We start from the raw sequence: 19241 nt of genomic DNA, 5'->3' as shown, positions 1-19241 counted from the left end.
TTCGTGTGCCTTCCCTTTGGGCTCACCACCTCTCCCAGGGTGTTCACGAAAGTCCTGTTGTCCCTGGTGGCTTTTCTCAGAGTGAAAGGCGTCAGGATTTACCATTATCTGGACGACATCCTACTTCTCTCTCAGGATCGGGATCTTCTGTTGACTCACCGCTCTTGCGTGCTGTCCACTCTCGAAGAGTTCGGTTGGATCATCAATGTGGCCAAAAGCCATCTGTGCCCTACCCGGGACTTAGTCTATCTGGGGGCACGAATAGATACAACACGAGCTTCGGTATCACTTCCTCCGGAAAAGCTGCCAGTTCTCTTTCAAAGGGTGTCGGCAGCCGCTGCAGCTGCATCCCTCACTGCTGCCCAATGCCTCAGCATAGTCGGCACGATGGTTCGACCATTCCTATGGTGCGATGGGCCCAATTGAGGTCCCGGCCTTTTCAATCGGGTTTCCTAGTTCCTGTTTCGTTTCGATTCAGATTTTGTGTTATTTTGTTTTTCGGGATTCGGGTCCGAAAGTCAACTCATTTCAGGATTTGGATTCTGACAAAATTGGTTAGTGGTAGTCTGTACGAATTGTCGTTTCTTTTTCCTTACGTTGCAGTGAAGTGACATTTAAAAAAAAAATACACAAATATTTTGTCTGTCACTTTGCCGCAACGAAAATTCGTCCACAAACGAAAATGCGTACAGATTACCTCTAACGAATTACGTCCAAAATTTTGTTCTGGAAATTCGGATTCGTTTTAATTCGTCATTTCTGTTATTCGGAAATTCGGATACATCCGAATCTGTGAATAACGGAAATTCGTCCCAAAAACAAATTTTTCCGAAATGAATCGCACATGTCTACTTCTCCTGCCTTCTCCAAACTCTTCACCCTTTTGTGAATAACCTTAACATCTACAGATCTTGTTACACATGTTGCATCCCAGTTTCACCAGTTCATTTCAGACCAGCAGAACTGAAGTCTGCATATTAGGTCTACCATCTCCCTTGATTGGTGAGCCTTTATAAGAAATGTATCTAGTGTGTGCTTTATTGAAACTAGAAGAAAAAAAAGAGAATGTGTTAGTCATAGTTACAAATGAGATTTCACATCTAATTTTCACATGGTAGGGTTCAATTTAGGAATATAACAGGAAACTGTCAGGATACAGATATGGGAGCAGTTGTCGCCGACTCATTATGAAGGTGCAGGCTCCAAAGATGTCATCCTTAAAATTGTTTCCAGAAACAAGCATGTGTATATCAGCTGTACCCAAAGCTAATTCGAAAGCTATTATAGCTCAGTGATTTGCAAAAACAAAACATCAATTGTTCGGTTTATGTACAATCTCATGTTAACTTCAACATGGTTAATATGTTGACTGTTCATGTGCAACCTGATCATATGTTAAAGTGAATCTGTGCTTTGCCTATGCAGGGAAAAGCGACATGTTCACTTGAATTCAGACTTCCCCGGATGTGTGCCTACCTTCATTTACTCCCCCGCTGTAAGGAATAAAAGGGAAGCCCTGTGGAAGCTACAAGTCATTGGAGTTGTAGGTTACACAGGACCATGTACTCCCCATGACACTGATTGGCCTAGCACTGTCACATACACTCACATGCCATTGTGGAACTTTGTGAAATAGTTTAAAAAAATTGTGGTCAGGAAGGCTTTTTTTTGCCAGAAGAGACATGCTATGACTCTTCTGCAATAAAATCTTCTTACTTTCCGTGTTCACTATTTCCTAGGGATGCACCGATACCAACACACGTATCGGTATCAGTTCCGAAACCGAGTATTTGGGCGAGTACTCGTACTCACCCAAATGCTCCGATACCTTCCCCGATACCGGAACTTCCGGTCAGAGGAAATATTCCTCTGATTGGCAGTGCCATAGGGGAATATGGAGCCGGCTTCCTGGGCAATCATGAAGCCGGGCTGCGAATAATGAAACCGGCTTCATGTTGATTGGCTGGGAAGCTGGCTTCCTGGGCCAATCAGCATCAAGCCGGCCAAACAACGTGGGCAGTGAGGAAGCAGGCGGCATGTCATTACCCGCTGCCCGGCTTCCTGGTTGCTCGGGAAGCTGGCTCCATGCCAGCAGAAGCACCGGTATTGGTACTCGGTAGCGGTGAGTACCGAAAGCAAAATATCGGTACTCGTACTTGATACCGAAAAACCGGTATCGGTGCATCCCTACTATCTTCTTTATAATGTACACTAAGCTGCACATGCACAACTCAGTCTACATTATTGCATGCCTCAGCGCACAGAGTTTTTTATCCTGGGCCAAAGATGCCAAACCCCTTTGACCAGGCAAATATGCTGCAATGGAAGAAATATCTTCGAGTTTAGTTTCACTTCCCTTTGCACTGAATGAACAAAGCATAGGTTTGTCTTATTCTTAAACTGGCCATACACCCTATAGATTATCTGCAAATGTTCTATGGTCAGATGGAAAACGTGCAACAGATTCCTCCATCTATGCTAAACTGTGTGGATAGATGAATCTCCCGCTGGGCCAAGCTTCAGTATCTAGCTAGTTGGCCCCGCTGGCTCTCAAAATACCTGAACGTTGCCTGCATCCAATCAGATTGTTCAGATATTTTGAGAGCCGGCGGGACCGACTAGCAATATACTGAAGCTTGGCCCAGTGGGAGATTCCTCCATCCACACAGTTTAGCATAGATGGAGGAATCTGTTGCACTTTTTCCATCTGACCATACAACATCTGCAGATAAGCTATAGGTGTATAGCCAACTTTACAAAAGAAAATACATAATTTAAGAATTACAAACTGTTGTGAAGGCAGAAACTTTGTGAGGACCTTTGAATCAACTTGATTTATTTCTTGTGAAATCATTCTGTTTGTGGATCATTGTGTTCCTTTACAAATGAGGTTCATAAAATATACAATTATTTCCCAATAGAGTTCATCGTAGTCCTGTTCTTCTGAAACATCATGGTAAGAGCAGAAATTCTTCAACTAAACTGTTAAACTCTTTAGCATATCTCAGGTGAAGATTATGTTTGCCATTTGGCATCAGATGCAATCTGAAAAATATACAAATAATACTTTTTTTTAGTAATACTTTAAGTAGATAGGACACCAATAGGGTTTAACAAGCCCCCTTTCCCTAATATACAGTACAAAACTTCCAATCTACATGTTATTTCATAATAATAAACTTTGTATTGACATCATATTAATATTGAAATGCAGTAATCAAATGCAAATTAAGACAAATAGACACACTTTAGGCAAATAGACACACGATCATTTCCAGGATAATACATGCCGCAGATCAGCAAAACTGTGAGTACACAGGGGATTTTTCTCTCTGGTTAGAAAGAAAAATTATTTCTTGAAGAACAAACCCCCTTGCATAATCTACACATTTAAAGCAATTCTGAATATAATGGATGACTACAAGCCCCACACACCTTGTGGTTTCATTCCTTCGGCCCCCTACACCACTACTGTCACTACTGTCATAAACAGTTGTCATTTGTTTGGTAATAACATTATTGTTTACACCTTGTTTTCATTCTTTGTTGTATTTCAGAAATGCTGATGTCCTGCAGTCTCTTTGCAGCCATTCCTGTCTACATACATGCACTGCAGTCTTGCATGGCATTTCTCATGTTTCCTAGATAGTGACAACAATAGACCATGCTTGTGTAATATGTGCTGATATGCCAATTTATATTCTCCATTGGAAGTCTATGTAACATAATAACAATACAGGAGCACAACTGGGAGTGTTGTCTCACTATAAACAGGAATACATGAACCTTTATAGCAGTAAAACCAGTTATTATTTTAATGAAAGCTTAAGATTTAGGAATTTTGAAAACGGCTTTGGAAATTACATTCACATGAGATTTAAGTGGTTTACATCCCCTTAAGCCTTCAATATCACATACAACCAGCCTGACATTTCCCTTATTGAAAGTTGATTAGTTGTGTGAAAAGTGCAGTTTGGTTGGGTAAGTTAAAGTGGAAGAAGGGGAGGCCTGTAGCTTCCAGGGAGTAAGGTGTTGTGTGTATAGTAGTATGCGATGTTGTAATTTAATAGTAATGTAGGAGGAGTGTTATGATTTCGGGAGGGGTGGGTGGAATTTTGAGCTGGTAGTAAAGTACAATTGAGCTGGTAGTAAAGTAAGTTGCAAAAAAGGGGTCCAGACATGCCCCATTGTTGGTGGTAGTTTTGTTTAGGTTTTATAGAATGTGTTTGGTCCAGAAGCATAAGTTTCTGTAGGGTTTGTGTGAGATCTTCTTGGACAGAGCCTGTGGAGAAAGCCATTTTGCCACATTACACTTCTTCACTGGCAAAATGCAGAGGTTTTTCAATATGGAAAGTGGTGGAATACGTGGGGAGTGTGAATAATTTAGGTCTGTGTGGAATAGTTCTGTAGTAGAGGAGGGGCTTCTAGTATATCCCCTTGTGACATGAGGCCATAGGTTTGATGCCAAAATCTATTTATGTATGTGCAGGTCCATAATGGATGTTCTGAATTACTTTTGTGCTGTTTGCAGTTTGTGAGACGCGTATTGGATGATGTTAAATTGTATTTCACACCAGACCTCACTAGGGAGGTACAGTTTTCTATCCTTAAAAAAAATGAAGCCCATTTTGAGATTATTTTGAATGTGTCTTACATTTCATTAGAGGCTTCTCTAATAAATGGATATGTCCAAGAAATTAAATTTTTATAGAGAATGAGAAAAGTAGATGTTGAAGTGTGTGGTGGGTCTTTATAGTCACTTTTGGGCCCAATAAAGCAGTTAGAAAACTTCTAATTTGAGCATAATATAAGATATGGCTGGCAGGGAAAGTGAGGGAGGGAGGAGGACATTAGCTTGTTGTCCATGTCTGAGAGGTCCCGTAGACTTTTAATGCCTCAAGACTTCCTGAACGTGTAAGTATATCAAAGGTTACAGATGTTCTTTGGGGTAAACTGGAGTAAGAGGTCAAGCCAGGAATATATTGAATATGCTGTTCCTTTTAAAATGTTCCTGTAGTCAATCAGCTCAGGTTTATATTTTCTCTATATGACTCTATGGGATAGATACAGTATCTGTACTTTACTGTATATCTGCCTGTCTTAAACCATCTAAAGGAAAATGTGTTTTGCAGTCAGGCATGTAGAGAGTAAGTCACCAGCACACCTAAATCTTCATTAAAAACGCCTTTATTGACGTTGGTTGACCATGAAATCAAAGAAAAAAACGACGTTTCGGGACCACGCAAGGTGCCTTCATAAGGCAATGTGATAAAAGGTGTATAATACAAAGCAAATATAAATACACCAGTGAAGAACCCAAGAACCAATCAGAACATCCCTCTCCACTCCTTTTGCTCGCATTGTGACACATCCCACTACACTCATTCTGACCTCAAAGTGATAGTCACATTACCACCATTTTAGTTTGAATAAACTGAGGCAAAACATCTGTATCTGTATTACATATGTTGTCACTTCTGTCGTGTGTGTATGCATCAACTGCTGACCTGTTTATCTGGAAAAACTAAGAACATTTTTAATTAAACCAACCTCTAACTATGCACTAGGTTGTGATAAATCTGATTCATAATGGTATTAAAATGTCAACAAGCCACAGATAATTAATAAGATGGAACTGAAGCTTTTTTCTTACCTTGAGTTTTTAATGTGCTGGTTAAGATATTCTGGATGAAATGATGGAACCATTGGGTCTTTGACACCATGAATTATTAATGTTGGACAATCAATTTGGGGTAGCAATTGTCGGCATATATTACCTACAGAAAAAATAAACAGCCTTGAGGATAGGACATGGGCTCTTTTAACATCTGCTAAGAAACCAAACATTTTATTCTAATTTAATACTTCAATCTAATTTAGTGCAATCTATATTTACTGTAGTAAGAAGTGGTACATAAGTCAGAAAGAAAGCTTCAGCAGCTTATAAAATGCTTTTAAGCAGTGTTTTTCACTGGAACTTAATCACTGTAAAAGCATGGACAAAAGCTATGGGTTTTGGACAGACTTTGTCCTTTTTCAAGCAGAGTCTGTCTAAAACACGTAGTTGTTGTACAAGCTTTTACAGTAAGTCAATAAATTACTGTTTTAGTACTTGCTGGTGCTGATCATTTTTATACTCTGCAGAGTTACAGGGCAGGACTAACTGCACTGTAGCCATGGAGTAGGGAATGGGGGCCCTGGGTAGCTACCCAATACCCCCACACGCCTGTTGTGGCCCTGATTATGAAAGAGCTACTTATAAGAAAACAGAGGAAAATGCAAATGCTCAAGCTTTTCCTGTTGATTCATGCACTCTTGCATTTCCGCCTATGTGGGCTGTGAACTACTGTGCTTTTCTCTGCAGTGAGAGTGAACAATGGATGATCATCTAAAACTTCCAGCTTGACCAATTCCATGTTCTTCCACCTCCTGAGGATGTCTTTTGCCATCACTGATACGTGTCCATTTAGGCTTGATTGTCGGCCACACCTATTATATACTGCAGATATGAGCTAATGGTATGTGTTTGGTTCTTTTAAATTTTGAATCCATGGTATTCTGTTAAAGACAATTGATCTACGGTTTCTTTCTAATATTTCATACCATCATCTGTCCCTGACCACCTTTACTGAATATTATTGTGAGGTAAAATACTAATGGTGTACAGCCAAACAAAACATCAACAACAGTGCTGCACGCTCTTTGAACCCTACACTAATTTTCACATCCTACATCATCAATTTACAGATTGCCCTTCTGTTTTATTAGGGAAAACCAAACTGCAAAGTTTACATTTCACAATATGTTTTCATAAGACAGAAGTTGTTTACATGTCATCAGTTCTAACTTAAGTCCCCATTCTTAATTTTCGGGGTATTGGACAAAGCCATGTAAATCATTCCCTTTTGCCTTTGTCCACTTCTGCATCCAGAATCATTCATTCCAAAGTTAGTCAGGTTGAAAAGAGACACAAGTCCATTGAGTACAACCCATAGAGTCCATCGAGTTCAGCCTATTGCAAAGATACAGTTTAAATTTACAAAGTCATTTATTTCATCTTGCTGAATATACTGTAGCTCTTAAAAGCTAATTAGATCTTCATGCGTGCAATGTACAGTACAAATGTCTCTGTGAATTGGGGCTTGAGGAATACCAAACTATAGCAGGATATGGGCTAAACCCCCCATTTAAAGCAGTGTAAAGAACAGTAATTCTTATTCTAACAGTATGATGTGTAAATATACTCTTAAGAATTTGGTACAGGGCTGTAACTGCTATCCTACAATGTGGAATAAATCCCCTGCTTTTTGCATTGGTGAAGTATCTGATAACATATTAATAACTTCTATATTAAGAACATGGCAGCACTTTAGTGGGACAGTAATTATCAATTACTCCAGTCATTTTAATTGTAAACACAATCGTACTTCATATTATGTTACTAGATATTTTTAGTACTATCATATTGGAACAAATAAACCAATGACTGTTTCTAGGCACACTTGTCATTAGTGAATACACTTACCATCAGATACATTCACAAACAGACTGATAGCTTCAACCCAAGCAGAAAATGTGTTTGCAAAATACTCCTTTCCATATAAATCTTCCATGGGCTGTCTCATCTTTTGACTCCAGTTTGCCACATCTTTTACAGCTAAATAGATTGCAAGATGAGTTATTGTGTTTATTGCAGTTTGGATTGTCACACAGATTATACACCACAAGTCTATATTCACACTGACAACTGCAATAGGGGTGACATCCTAAAGGGAAACTTCATCTTAACAATAACTATTGCATAGGACGTCAGCAGGAATGGAAATAGCAGGGGAGTGGCGCTATTAAATGATGGAGCTACTATATGAACAAAAAACTTGAAATGAACACCAGTTATAATTTGGATGATGGATATTTGGATGCTCCTTATTGTTTAAAATATATGTTATCCTTAAATGTTTAAAATATACACTGCCATGCCATATACTTTGTATATTGTTTATATATGGTTTGTGCAGTTTTATTCATCTGTCTGTCTATGCCACTATTTTGGCTGTTTGTTTTAATACATGCTAGGCAACTTTTAGTTCTGTGGAGATATACTGCATAAACCTTCATGAACAAACTTGTATACCTCTGTATAACACTATGGGCTGTAAACAATTTGCATAGCCATTTGCCCTGTGAAATTGCATGAACATTTGTTCATACTTATCTAGAGGCAAACACAAATGTTATTAGCATGTTTTCTTTCCAGTTTGAATTTAATATCAGAAAAATATCACATTATGGCCAATGGATGAAGCTGAGAAGCATAGGAAATAAGTATTTATTCTTCCCCCTTACTGCCGCAGTACATAACTATGTAGTAATGTTGCTGCGACACCATATCATTGGGTATGCACAGTCTAAAATGACATATTCCAGAATGCATTCACTATCTGGCAGTGGTCAGCTACAGCAATTGTTTGGGTATTCTGACCAGTGACGTCATATGCTGGAAAAACTAGCAGAACTACCAGGGTTGCAGAGATCGCATGTGCAAAAGGAAGAAGAGTGCCCGGCCCTGGCCCCGCCAAACGCACTTCTACAACTTGCTTCACTTTCTGTGGAGCTGTGACCTCCCTGGCCTGTGTAGCAGCTGCTCCAATGCACTAGAGAGGAGGAAAAAGATGGCAGTGTAGTGGCTTGGACTGGAGAAGGAGAGCCACTTGGTTGTGCCCGAATAGACACCTTGCTCGCGTGTAAGATGAAGGGAAGGGAGTGCTGACGGCCACCTTCATTGCCATCATTACCATCTGTACCACGTGACCACCCAGCTGTCACACTTCACAATATGTGTCCCTCCTCTCCCACATGTGCAAATCACACACCCTGTACCTGATCCGCTTTGTATCCTCAGCCCTTTTTCTCTCATTTCTGATCCCCTATGTATTATCTCCCCTTCTTCTCCCATACATGATACCCTTTGTATCACACCATCTTCTTCCATTCCTGATCCCTTGTATATTATCTCCCCTTCTTCTACAATACCTGAACCTCTGTGCATCACCTCTTCTCTTATACCTGATCCTCTGTGTATCACCCCATGTTCTTCTTCCATACTTGATTCCCTGTGTATCATCAACTGGTGGAGCTTCCAGGGTAACATCGGTCGCATGTGGGACCAGGCCTTGGTGGTCCACCACTTTGGAGGGGCTCAGAAAGGAAGAAGAGGGCCCGGCCCCAGTAACCGCCGAAGCACCAACATTGCCCCCTGGGAGTATAGCTCCCAGCATGCAGCAGGCCAACGTTCCGCAGGTGGGAAGGGGCCCTACATGGTTTCTTGCACCGGGGCCCTGAGGTTTCTAGTTTCAATTCTGGCTGGGAACCACAACTGTAAGGGGTTTAAATGTATCCCTACTTTAATACATTCAGCTTGTTTTATAAGGTTATGATAATGGCCATATAATTTATTCCTAACCTTACCATTATAAATGTTCAGATCTTCTTCAGTCACATAGGCATTGGCTCCCCAGACAACAAGTTTATTGATTAGAGATGGGTACTTTCCCGCAGCAAGCAATGCAGTTATACCACCATCACTCCACCCTAGTAATGAAAATGTCTTGAATTGTAGGGCCTACAACAAAAAATATGTTTCACTAGTTCAGTACAGAAATATAATATATATACAGCATATGTAAACTGCTTACTTTCCAAAAAAATAAAAATTCTGTTTCACTTGTCGTATGATTCTGGCAATCCTGTCAGACAGCATAGCCACGTCAGTGACCTAATTTTTCTCTACTCCACTTGCCAACGCCCAGGCAGATATAAAAGACACAAATACGCAGTTCCGGTATGTATTATTAAATCCTAAAATATATATTTTTTAAAGTAAGCATTGTAAGTACCTTAGTTTGACTTGGTATCAACCTCTTGCATTCACTAAGCAGTAGAGCTCAGAGAGAGGAAAAGAGAAGCAGCACAATTAGGTGTGTTGCAGTGTAAAGGGAACAGAGCAGAGTGATAGAGAGATGAGCTCATCAGTCTGCTGCTTCTTCTTGCAATGTCCAGACACCGGGCATGGGTGGGAAGGAAAGCTATAAGTGAATAGAAAACTACAGCAGAGAAAGATCAGGTCCCCTCCCCTGCCAGCAAGACAGTGCTGTGTAAATTTCCGGACTGGCAGGACAGAATTACAAATTCGTTTAACAAATAATACGGATCTCATATTCATACTTAATCTTTGTATTTTTATTGTAAAATAAACCTGTACGCTGTCCATATTGACAGGATAACAGGCTAAATCTTGCTGTATGCTCCCAAAGGAGTATGTGCTTAGCTTCACCATGTTTATCCACCGCCCTGTCCCAATGCAAGGCTGCCCAAAATTCCCGTGTAAGTTTCAGCTTGTGGAAAATCCCTGATGACTGGCTGCATGAGCACCTTTGTGCTGTGTTGTGGAACTGTTGTGTGCCCCCCCATAACCAAATTAAGTGGGTACTTCTGCAAGCTCCAATGGTGACCCATTGTGGGAGGTAGTAGATATAACTAGGGTAAGGAGACAATATAATCCTTAAGGTCCCTACAGTACCATGAACCTTATACAAGGTCACTTTAAGCAGTATATACTTAGTCATTGATTCACTGCCAGCCTGCTGATTGGACAAAGAAATAAAACCATTACATTAATGAGGTATACAATCTGCTCCCTTCTCTTGTCAGTATGCCCAAGTATCTCACTGATAGCACAGTGCAATGCAGTAGTGCTGCCTTTCCAGGAAGGTTATATGTTATACAGTACTAAATACAGTCTGGGTTTGGTGTCCTGTGTGTCTGGGTTTCAGGCCAACTGAAACCCAGACACAAGATGTCATGATGTCAGACAGGCGACGACAACCACGTGGTCCTGGTGCAATTTGAGTGCATGTTGCTGGTGCAATTTGAGTGCAAAGAAGAGGCTCCGGACACAGAGGGACACTGGAACTCTGGCAGGTGTCTGAAACACAGGGTGCAGATAAGTCATGAAGAGCACTGTGCTTCAGTCCGATGTGTTGCCTGCTATCTCTTATCACTTTCTCTCCTGGCTGTGTCTCTCCCCTGGCTGACTCTCCTCTCTATCTCCTAACTCTCATTGCTCACTCTCTCACCTGGCTCTCTCGTATTGCTCATCCTCTTCACTCTCTCTCCTGGCTGTCTCTCTCTCCCCTGGCTGTGTTTCCTCTCGCTCCCCTGGCTGTCTCTCCTTTCTCTCCCTGGCTGTCTCTCTTCTCTCTCCCCTGGCTGTCTTGCCTCCCTTACTCTTCGCTGCCTCTCCTCTCTCTCTCCGGCTGTCTTTCTTCTCTCTCCCATGGCTGTCTCTCCTCTCTCTCCCCGGTTGTCTCCCTGGTTGTCCCCTCTCTTACTCCTGACTGTCTCTCCCCTCTCTCCCTCCTGGCTGTCTCTCCTTGCTCATCCTCCTTGCTATCTCTCCTGGCTGTCTTTTCTAGCGCTCTATCCTGGCTGTCTCTCCTTGCGCATCCTCCTCGCTATCTCTCCTGGTTGTCTCTTCTCACTCTCTTCCCTGGATGTGTCTTCTTGCTCTCTCCCGTATATTCTTCCAAAAAAAAAACAATTTGCTGCGCAGTGCTAGAGTGTTCGAGTTTTCCTTAAAGAAAAGGTGGCAACACTAATTCTGATGCCGCTGTCATAATTCATAAATATATTACACCTGCACCTGGCTGCACTGCTTGGCCTTATATTGAAGAATTAAAGGGTTCATGGTAGTCAGGCATCAGTCATCTTCAGAAGACGAGGTCAGTAATGGCAGCCTCCATGCTTTCTCAAAACATAGATCCTTGAAGTACTTAAATTACCATTATATGGCATATTATTATTATTATTATTAATATTATTATTACTATGCAGGTTTTATATAGCGCCAACAGTTTGCACAGCGCTTTACAATATAAGGAAGACATTATAATCACAATACAATTCAAGACAAGATGGTAAGGAGGACCCTGCCCATACCGTAGGAAAGCAGAACTAATATGCCATTTGATGCATATAATACAATTATTTATTGAATATAATGTAATGGTATAAAGAAAATCTGTTTTGTGAAATACACAACAAACAGCTCTTCTTACAGACATTCATGCACAATATTAGGTCAATGTGTTGCTTATGATCTGAATGCTATAAGCTGTTTATTCTCTGAGACTCTTAATGATAACTTTCAGAATTATTTGCAAATATATGTTTATTTTTATTGTCACTATGCTTCATTTTATGAGACACTTGTATAAAACCCCCTCCCTTTATAGTGGTATTAACAGCACACTCAGCAGGATGTCATGGGCAGCACATTCATGTATACTGCAGCCTCAAGGGATTTGTGACTTTTCCGATTCCCTGACCTACTGCCTGGTATACTCAGCCAAAGGCTTATTTTAAACACGCAATACAATTGTAAAGGTGGTTGGGATTTTATGTTATTCATTTTTCTTTGTTTGGGGGTCTGGCATACATTTTCTTAATTTTTTTGTAAAATAATAATAATCTAAGCACTAGCAAGATTTGCTTTTAACACATTTGTTCAGCTAGAGTTCAGCTAGAGTTGTGTGTATTTACAAGACTGTCATTTGATCAGTGCAGTGCTTTGTTTAGACGTAACAGGTCTATCAAGACAAAGAGCAAAATCTAGGAACAAATCATATCTCAGTCTGAGATATGATTTGTTCCTAAATTTAATTGGCTGTTCTTGTGTATTGAGCTTTTGATTGCAATTTTCTTCTCTAGATTAATTATACAGGGAAAGAGCTGGCTTTTGAGGTCTTTTCAGTTTTTCTGGAGTATAGCTGGGATCTGAGACCCTGGTGATCTCTAACAGGGTTATTCACAAAAAGGTGAAGATAGCTCAACATATATGATTTGGAAAAATTCTCCAATTCAGCTCACTTTACAGTTCAGCTATTGTGTCCTAGATTGTTCCCTTCTCCTGCCTTCTCCAAACTCTTCACCCTTTTCTAAATAACCCTGTAAGTGTCTTGGGAGGAATGAAGTCTTCAATCCTGGGTCTGGGTGTTGCCAGTTACCGACATAGACCAAAGAGGTGGCTGGAGTCAGTCTTATTAAGAAGACTGGACCAGAGTTCAGTCAGTCAATCTCTTTTTATTAAAGGTTTTAACATCATACAGAAGTAGAAGGAACAGTATAAAACAAGTCTTCATCCATATCCCCGATCAATTACAAACGGAGTATGCAAGAACATCGAAAACGCAAGTATACAGCAGCAAATCAACAACAATGATCCACTCAACATCAGAGGGAACGCTTCCGAAAACAATACTAATAGATTCACACAATATGCGTTAGCATTCAGGTACTGCTAAACCACAGGATCAGTAAGTAGCCTTGCAGAAGTCGAGCATTTGTTTGAATTCTATAGCATCCCTAAAGACTAACCAGCCGGACCAGCTCTCTAGAACCTTGTCAGTCCTGTTTTGGTCAAACACCACCAGATCCTCCATAGTGTAAATTGCATTGATTATCTGGGCCCATGTCATGAGCATAGGGGGGGGTGACTGTATTTCCAGTGTCTTGAAATATAAACTCTGGCCGCTAACAAACAGTAGCGCAAAGTTCTCTTTTTATATTTGGAGAAGGATCCAGGGATCATTCACAGGCACGTCACCCTCGGTGAGGGGCATAAATCGGAAATGCTCATACAGTGATAGCAGGCAAAGACAGAGGTCCGAAACCCTGTGATGACAGGACAGCTCCACTATAAGTGGAGAAAAGGAGACTGGAGTTCAATAGTTGGTGGTGTGTGTGCAAGAGGCACATGGGACAACCCAAGTGGCGTGTATGCTAGAGACAGTAAAGTCAGCTGGAGAGGCAATATGGCAAAAGAAGCAATATGACACGTAGTTTAAAAAATTTATGTTTAAGCATACACAGACGATCACTGTCACCCTGATGCTTTTAGGGCACTGAAGATTTACATCTCGACATTTCAAAAGACATTGGGGGTCATTTATCAATTCTGTGACACGGCAAATCAGTAATAAATCTCTCTCTCACTGTCCTTAGATGTCTGTGTCATCTCCCTATAAGGTATTCATTGAATTTGTTTTTGCAATCCTGGCAGATTGGTCAAAATAGGGGAGACTGATTAGTACGTGTGTAAGAGTTTGTTTAATAACTAACATAGACTCCAGAGAAAATCTGGATTGTGCAGACACAAAGATCCTAGTGCCTTCCACCATCTACATGTTGTGGCACTTACCTAAGCGTGAACAACTGCACGTTGATCGTTTCTGTTAAGGCTATGAAGACAAGTAGGTGCTGTGGTACCCGGCAATCTACTCCCCCAAACAAGCCGTGGTCAGAGCCAGTGGCGGAGCTAAGGAACAAAGGGCCCTGGTGCAAGATTTTTTTTTGCCCCCACAAACACAGAGCTCTCTCTGGCCGCTGGGTACCGATCCGGCGCTGGGACTGTGCTGGGCCCCCTAGAGGCCGGAGGCCCTGGTGCGTCCGCACCGCCTGCACCGGCGGTAGTTCCGCCACTGGTCAGAGCTGTCTACTGGTGAGTGGCATACATATTAGACTGTCTCTTGATCCACCAAAAAACAGGATTTGGAGACTATCATCTAATATCTGTGGCCATCTTTATGGATGTTTGTCAGAATGATGACAACCTTCATATCCTCTTCTAATATGTATAAATTGTGAGAAAAGTCTGTTTTTACACTACACTATTGCCTGTAGAAAGGGAGCAGAAAGGTTTTGATACCTTTGCAAATTAAATCTACTCAGCTACTTACACAATATGGCCAACATTTTGCGTGTACCTTGTTGGTTATGGGTTAAAATAAAGCACTGAGATCTGACCATTACCTACGCTATATTAGCTTGGATATCCCATTTCAAAACTAGGTACATAATATCAAGCACAAAGACATGCAATCAATTAGGGCTGCGGAAATTAACGATTAATTCCTCAATTAATCGTTAATTTATTTGATCGATTAAAATTATTTTGATTGGTACTCACCTCTCCGCCGGCTTCCGGGTCTTCCGGGAGTTCTGTCTGGGATCCGGTGATTTGTAGCTCCGTCGGCTAACGAAGGGAAGGGGGGAGGAGTCCGGTGACGTTGATGTCACCGGACTCCTCCCCCCCCCCTTCGTTAGCCGACGGAGCCACTTGGGCCGGTGAGTATTATAAGGACAGAAAACTACAATTTCACTTTTCAGTGGACTGTAGCAGTATTTTCAGTGGACAGTAGCATATTTAAACATCTTAGTCAGCTCACCTAGAAATATACAATATAAAACATGGGACCTTTAATTAATCTCATATGCATATTTGCTAATTTGACTGCTGTACCAATACATGGATTGGCGTCATTCTTTTTGTAAGTGTCACCTATTTAGGGTACACAGTGAGTGATCCGGCAGAGTCTGATAATCAATAAGACAACCTTTGGACAGGAGCTTAACAGTAAAGGGTGTATAAGCATACACTCGATGCTATACATTATTGGCCACATCTATCTTTACATGGCTAGCATCACTATGTCTGAAAATGGAGAAGTACCTGTATCTAATTTTACTATAATAAGTGTGTGAATTTGTTCAAAAGTTTGTCTATCTGATATTCATTGTCGTTTTAATTTGGCTCCAGCATAAATCAGTACATACAAAATTGTGTACATATATGTAGAGAAATTATATTGATTTACATGAAATGATGGATAGGTCTTATTATGAAAATGCACTGGAAACATGATAGCCACAAAGGGTCTTTTATTGAGCCAAGTGTTTTATTGACTAAATTATTCATCATTGCTAATCAAATACACTGGCATGGACATGTCTTTAGCTTTCATTTAAATGTGCATCAGTTTGCATGCCATGTCCAGAAATTGGGGCTGTGGAAATTAACGATTCATTTCTCGATTAATTGTTAAACTTTTTGATCGATTAAAATTATTTTGATCAAAAATGAAAACACTCACCTCTCCGTCGGGTTCCGGGAGTCCCGTCAGAGATCCGGTGACATCACGGACATCGACGTCACCGGACTCCTCCCCCCTTCCTCAAGTGGCTCCGTCGGCTAACGAAGGGAAGGGGGTTTATTAATCGAAATTAATCGATTAATCGATTTAAAAAAAATTTGATTAATCGAACACGAAAATTTTAAATCAGTACCAGCCCTACAATCAATATTTACAAACAAGTGTGTGCTTTACTTTGTGGCAACAGTTTGGGAGGCCCTTTTCTCTTCCAGCATGACTATGCCCCATAACTTGTCTATGGGCAAAGCCAGGTTCATAGAAACAAATTGGTGTGGAGGGACTCAACCCTATTGAGCACTTTTAGGATTAAGTGGAATGCTGAGTACAAACCAGGTCTTCTTGTCCAACATCTGTACATGACTGAAACAAATGCTATTTTAACTAAAGGCACATAAATACCCATAGAAACACACCCCAAACTCTTGTGGAAAGCTTTCTTAGAAGATTGGCTGTTATTACTAGGAAAGCACCGATATATCGGCCGCCAAAACATATCGGCCGAAAATTGCACTTTTGGCTAAATGTCGAAAGTGCCATTTTCCTGCCGATACATTGGCGCATCCGTGCTTACTTTCCTACCCACTGGGCGCTGCTCTGTGTCCCAGCAGGGAGAGAAACTGACAGCTGGCCGAGCGCTGCGGGAGGAGAGCGCTGTGAGCGGCCGGCGTCTCTCCTCCCACACCGCTCAGCCTCCTATTACAGTCCGGCAGAGAGGTGTGTGGGCGGAGACAGCGCTGTCCCAGGAGGCTGAGCTCTCCTCCCTGCACCGCTCGCTCAGCATCCCGTGACAGCGTGTCAGAGAGGAGAGCGGGTACAAACACTCAATGATCAGTGATCGCTGCGTTTTAGTAGATAATTGAGGACATGTTATGTTAACTATATGCTCAATTATGAATGAATGGGAGTGATCTACATCACCTCCTGTTCATTCATAGTTGTGGTTATAGTAAACACACAATGTCCTCATGTTATGAATGAACAGGAACACTCAGTATAGAGGATTTCTGTTCATTGATAACAGGGGCTGCAGAAAAAGAGATTGAGGACTTTGTGTCCTCAAGCTCTTTTTCTATTTTAAAAGGGAAATATCAGGGGTCTGTTTAGACCCCCTAGCCCATAATAGATCATGCACAGCCCACCTTAAAGTCTCTGTGCAAGGTCTATGGTGGGCTCTGGGGGGTCTCTGGTGGGGTTTGACGGAACTCAGATGGGCACTGCAAGGTCTATGGTGGTCTCAGCCTGACATCCTGCAGCGCCCACCAGAGATCCTTTACAGCCCACTTGAGACCCCGGCTTCCCTGCAACACTAAGGCCTCATTCACACTGCTTAAGGCTGTGACGCACTGCACGCGAAGCAGCGTGGAGCGGTGGCGCGATGCCTTCGCGAGCAGTGTGTCATGTAATTTTCGCCTCGGCACCTCAGCTTGCGAGGGCTCGCGTAGCTGAGCGTGCCGAGATTAAATATTTCATCTTCAGCCAATCGGCTCGCGCGTATAAACCGGCGTGATGCGACATCTGGCTGGTTGTTATGCAGGAGCCGATTGGCTGAAGGTGCAGTCAATCATGTGCCTACACTCAGCTCACACACAGCACGCAAAGCTCCGTGCCGGACAGCTTTGCTTCGCTCTGCACGGCTTTGCGCGCTGTGTGTCACGGCCTTCAGAGTTGGCCCATAAACATCCGTGCTGGTGCGGGTGTCCATGCTCGGACGCAAATAGGATCCATCCTGTCTGTGTACGAGTATGGACATCCACACGGACATGCAGTTCAGGTGAGCGTACAGCTGCGTCCTCCCATAGAGAAGAACAGGCTGCTGCGTACAAATCACACGCAGCACCTGTCCTTCCCGGGAACGGCCCGATACGGCCGTGCACGTCCCACGGATCTGTACGAGCCGACTCTTAGCAGTGTGAATAAGTGAATAAGGCCTAATAGCGCAATCTGTCAGACGCTGTATCCAGCGACTTGAAAGAATACGCAAAATGTCTTGTTAGATGGGGGGGGGGGCGAGTTTCGTTTTGCCTAGGGCAGCACGAAACCTAAATACACCACTGGACAACATAGCAAGACATAGAAACACTTTGATTGATCTGGATTTCCAGTACATAAAGTGCATCAAGTATTTCCGACCCTAAAATAAAATTACCTGCATCAAGTCTACGGCATCTTTTGCATCCTTTTCAAAAAAGTCCATAGGATAGTCTCGATGTGGTGGAATGGAGAGTCCATATCCTCGAGGGTCCCATGCAATTAATGTAAACATATTTTTATTAAGTTCTTTGAGCTGAGGTCCAAAGTCTGTCTGACTGCTTCCTGTTCACAAAAAAACCAAGAACGCTAAACAAAATAATTATGGTTCAGGTTTAGCATTACCTAACAACATTTACATATGGAATCTCTACAGCTGAATTCCAGACAGATAGAGGAGACCATCATTTATCATCTCTGAACAAAATATTTAAATATATTCATACATACAGCTGGTATATTACTAATCACAGTACAATCTATCTAACACCAAAACTTCTCTGACAGGAGGAGAGAGCAAAGTATGAAAGACACTTTGTAGCAATTTTTACTAAAAATATTAATGCAACTTGGTGATACTGCCATGTTTTTTACCAATTAATTTCACATGTCAAGAGCCAGTGGTCCTGTATAAACTGTATGTCTGGGCATGAAAAAAAATAGTTACTTCATCTTTGAAATACATTTCTCCAATGTTTTTCCCTTCACACATGCTGCAGATACAGAAAAATCCCACAACAATCCAGTGTGCTTCTATCTTTCTGTTTGAAGTAACACAATACCTCCGCTGCACTGAAATCCCAAGCAGCATTGTCAGCAGTGCCAAGTTCTAATTGCTTGGCTTCAGAATACATTCAACCTATCTCCATAATATATGGAGGAGGTGTTCTGTAGTCCAACAGGAGAGAGCACAGGCAGATGACTTTCTTAGCTCACTAATCACTTAGCTCACAGGGTCCAGTTCTATATAGGTTGGACTTGATGGACTAATGTCTTTATTCAACCTCAAATACTATGTAACTATGTAAATCTACATGGATATGGGAACTACTAGAGCCAAATATATACAGACACAAACAGATACACACACACACAGGGGCCTAACTAGAAATCACAGGGCCCCATAGCAAAAATTTTGTATGGGGCCCTGTGATTTCTAGTTAC

The 19241-nt window shown here is 41.7% G+C and overlaps 1 protein-coding gene across 2 annotated transcripts in view; it reads right to left on the bottom strand.

The window, feature by feature from the left end:
* Positions 1-2896: 2896 nt before the first annotated feature.
* Positions 2897-19241, bottom strand: part of BPHL (biphenyl hydrolase like) — a 23034-nt gene continuing 6689 nt past the window's right edge. The window contains exons 3-7 of one of the 2 annotated variants that reach the window (XM_018564345.1): positions 18196-18362; positions 9469-9622; positions 7526-7657; positions 5654-5777; positions 2897-3045 (exon numbers count right to left, since the gene is read on the bottom strand). In XM_018564345.1, coding sequence (XP_018419847.1) covers positions 2952-3045; positions 5654-5777; positions 7526-7657; positions 9469-9622; positions 18196-18362 — 671 coding nt within the window. In that variant the 3' untranslated portion in view covers positions 2897-2951. The remainder of the gene's footprint in view (positions 3046-5653; positions 5778-7525; positions 7658-9468; positions 9623-18195; positions 18363-19241) is intronic. The other variant, XM_018564346.1, reaches the window with a different exon arrangement.

Source organism: Nanorana parkeri, unplaced genomic scaffold (assembly GCF_000935625.1).
Source record: "Nanorana parkeri isolate BGI_ZX_2015 unplaced genomic scaffold, ASM93562v1 scaffold746, whole genome shotgun sequence".
Taxonomy (NCBI): domain Eukaryota; kingdom Metazoa; phylum Chordata; class Amphibia; order Anura; family Dicroglossidae; genus Nanorana; species Nanorana parkeri.
This window is presented reverse-complemented; position numbering and strand designations above follow the sequence as displayed.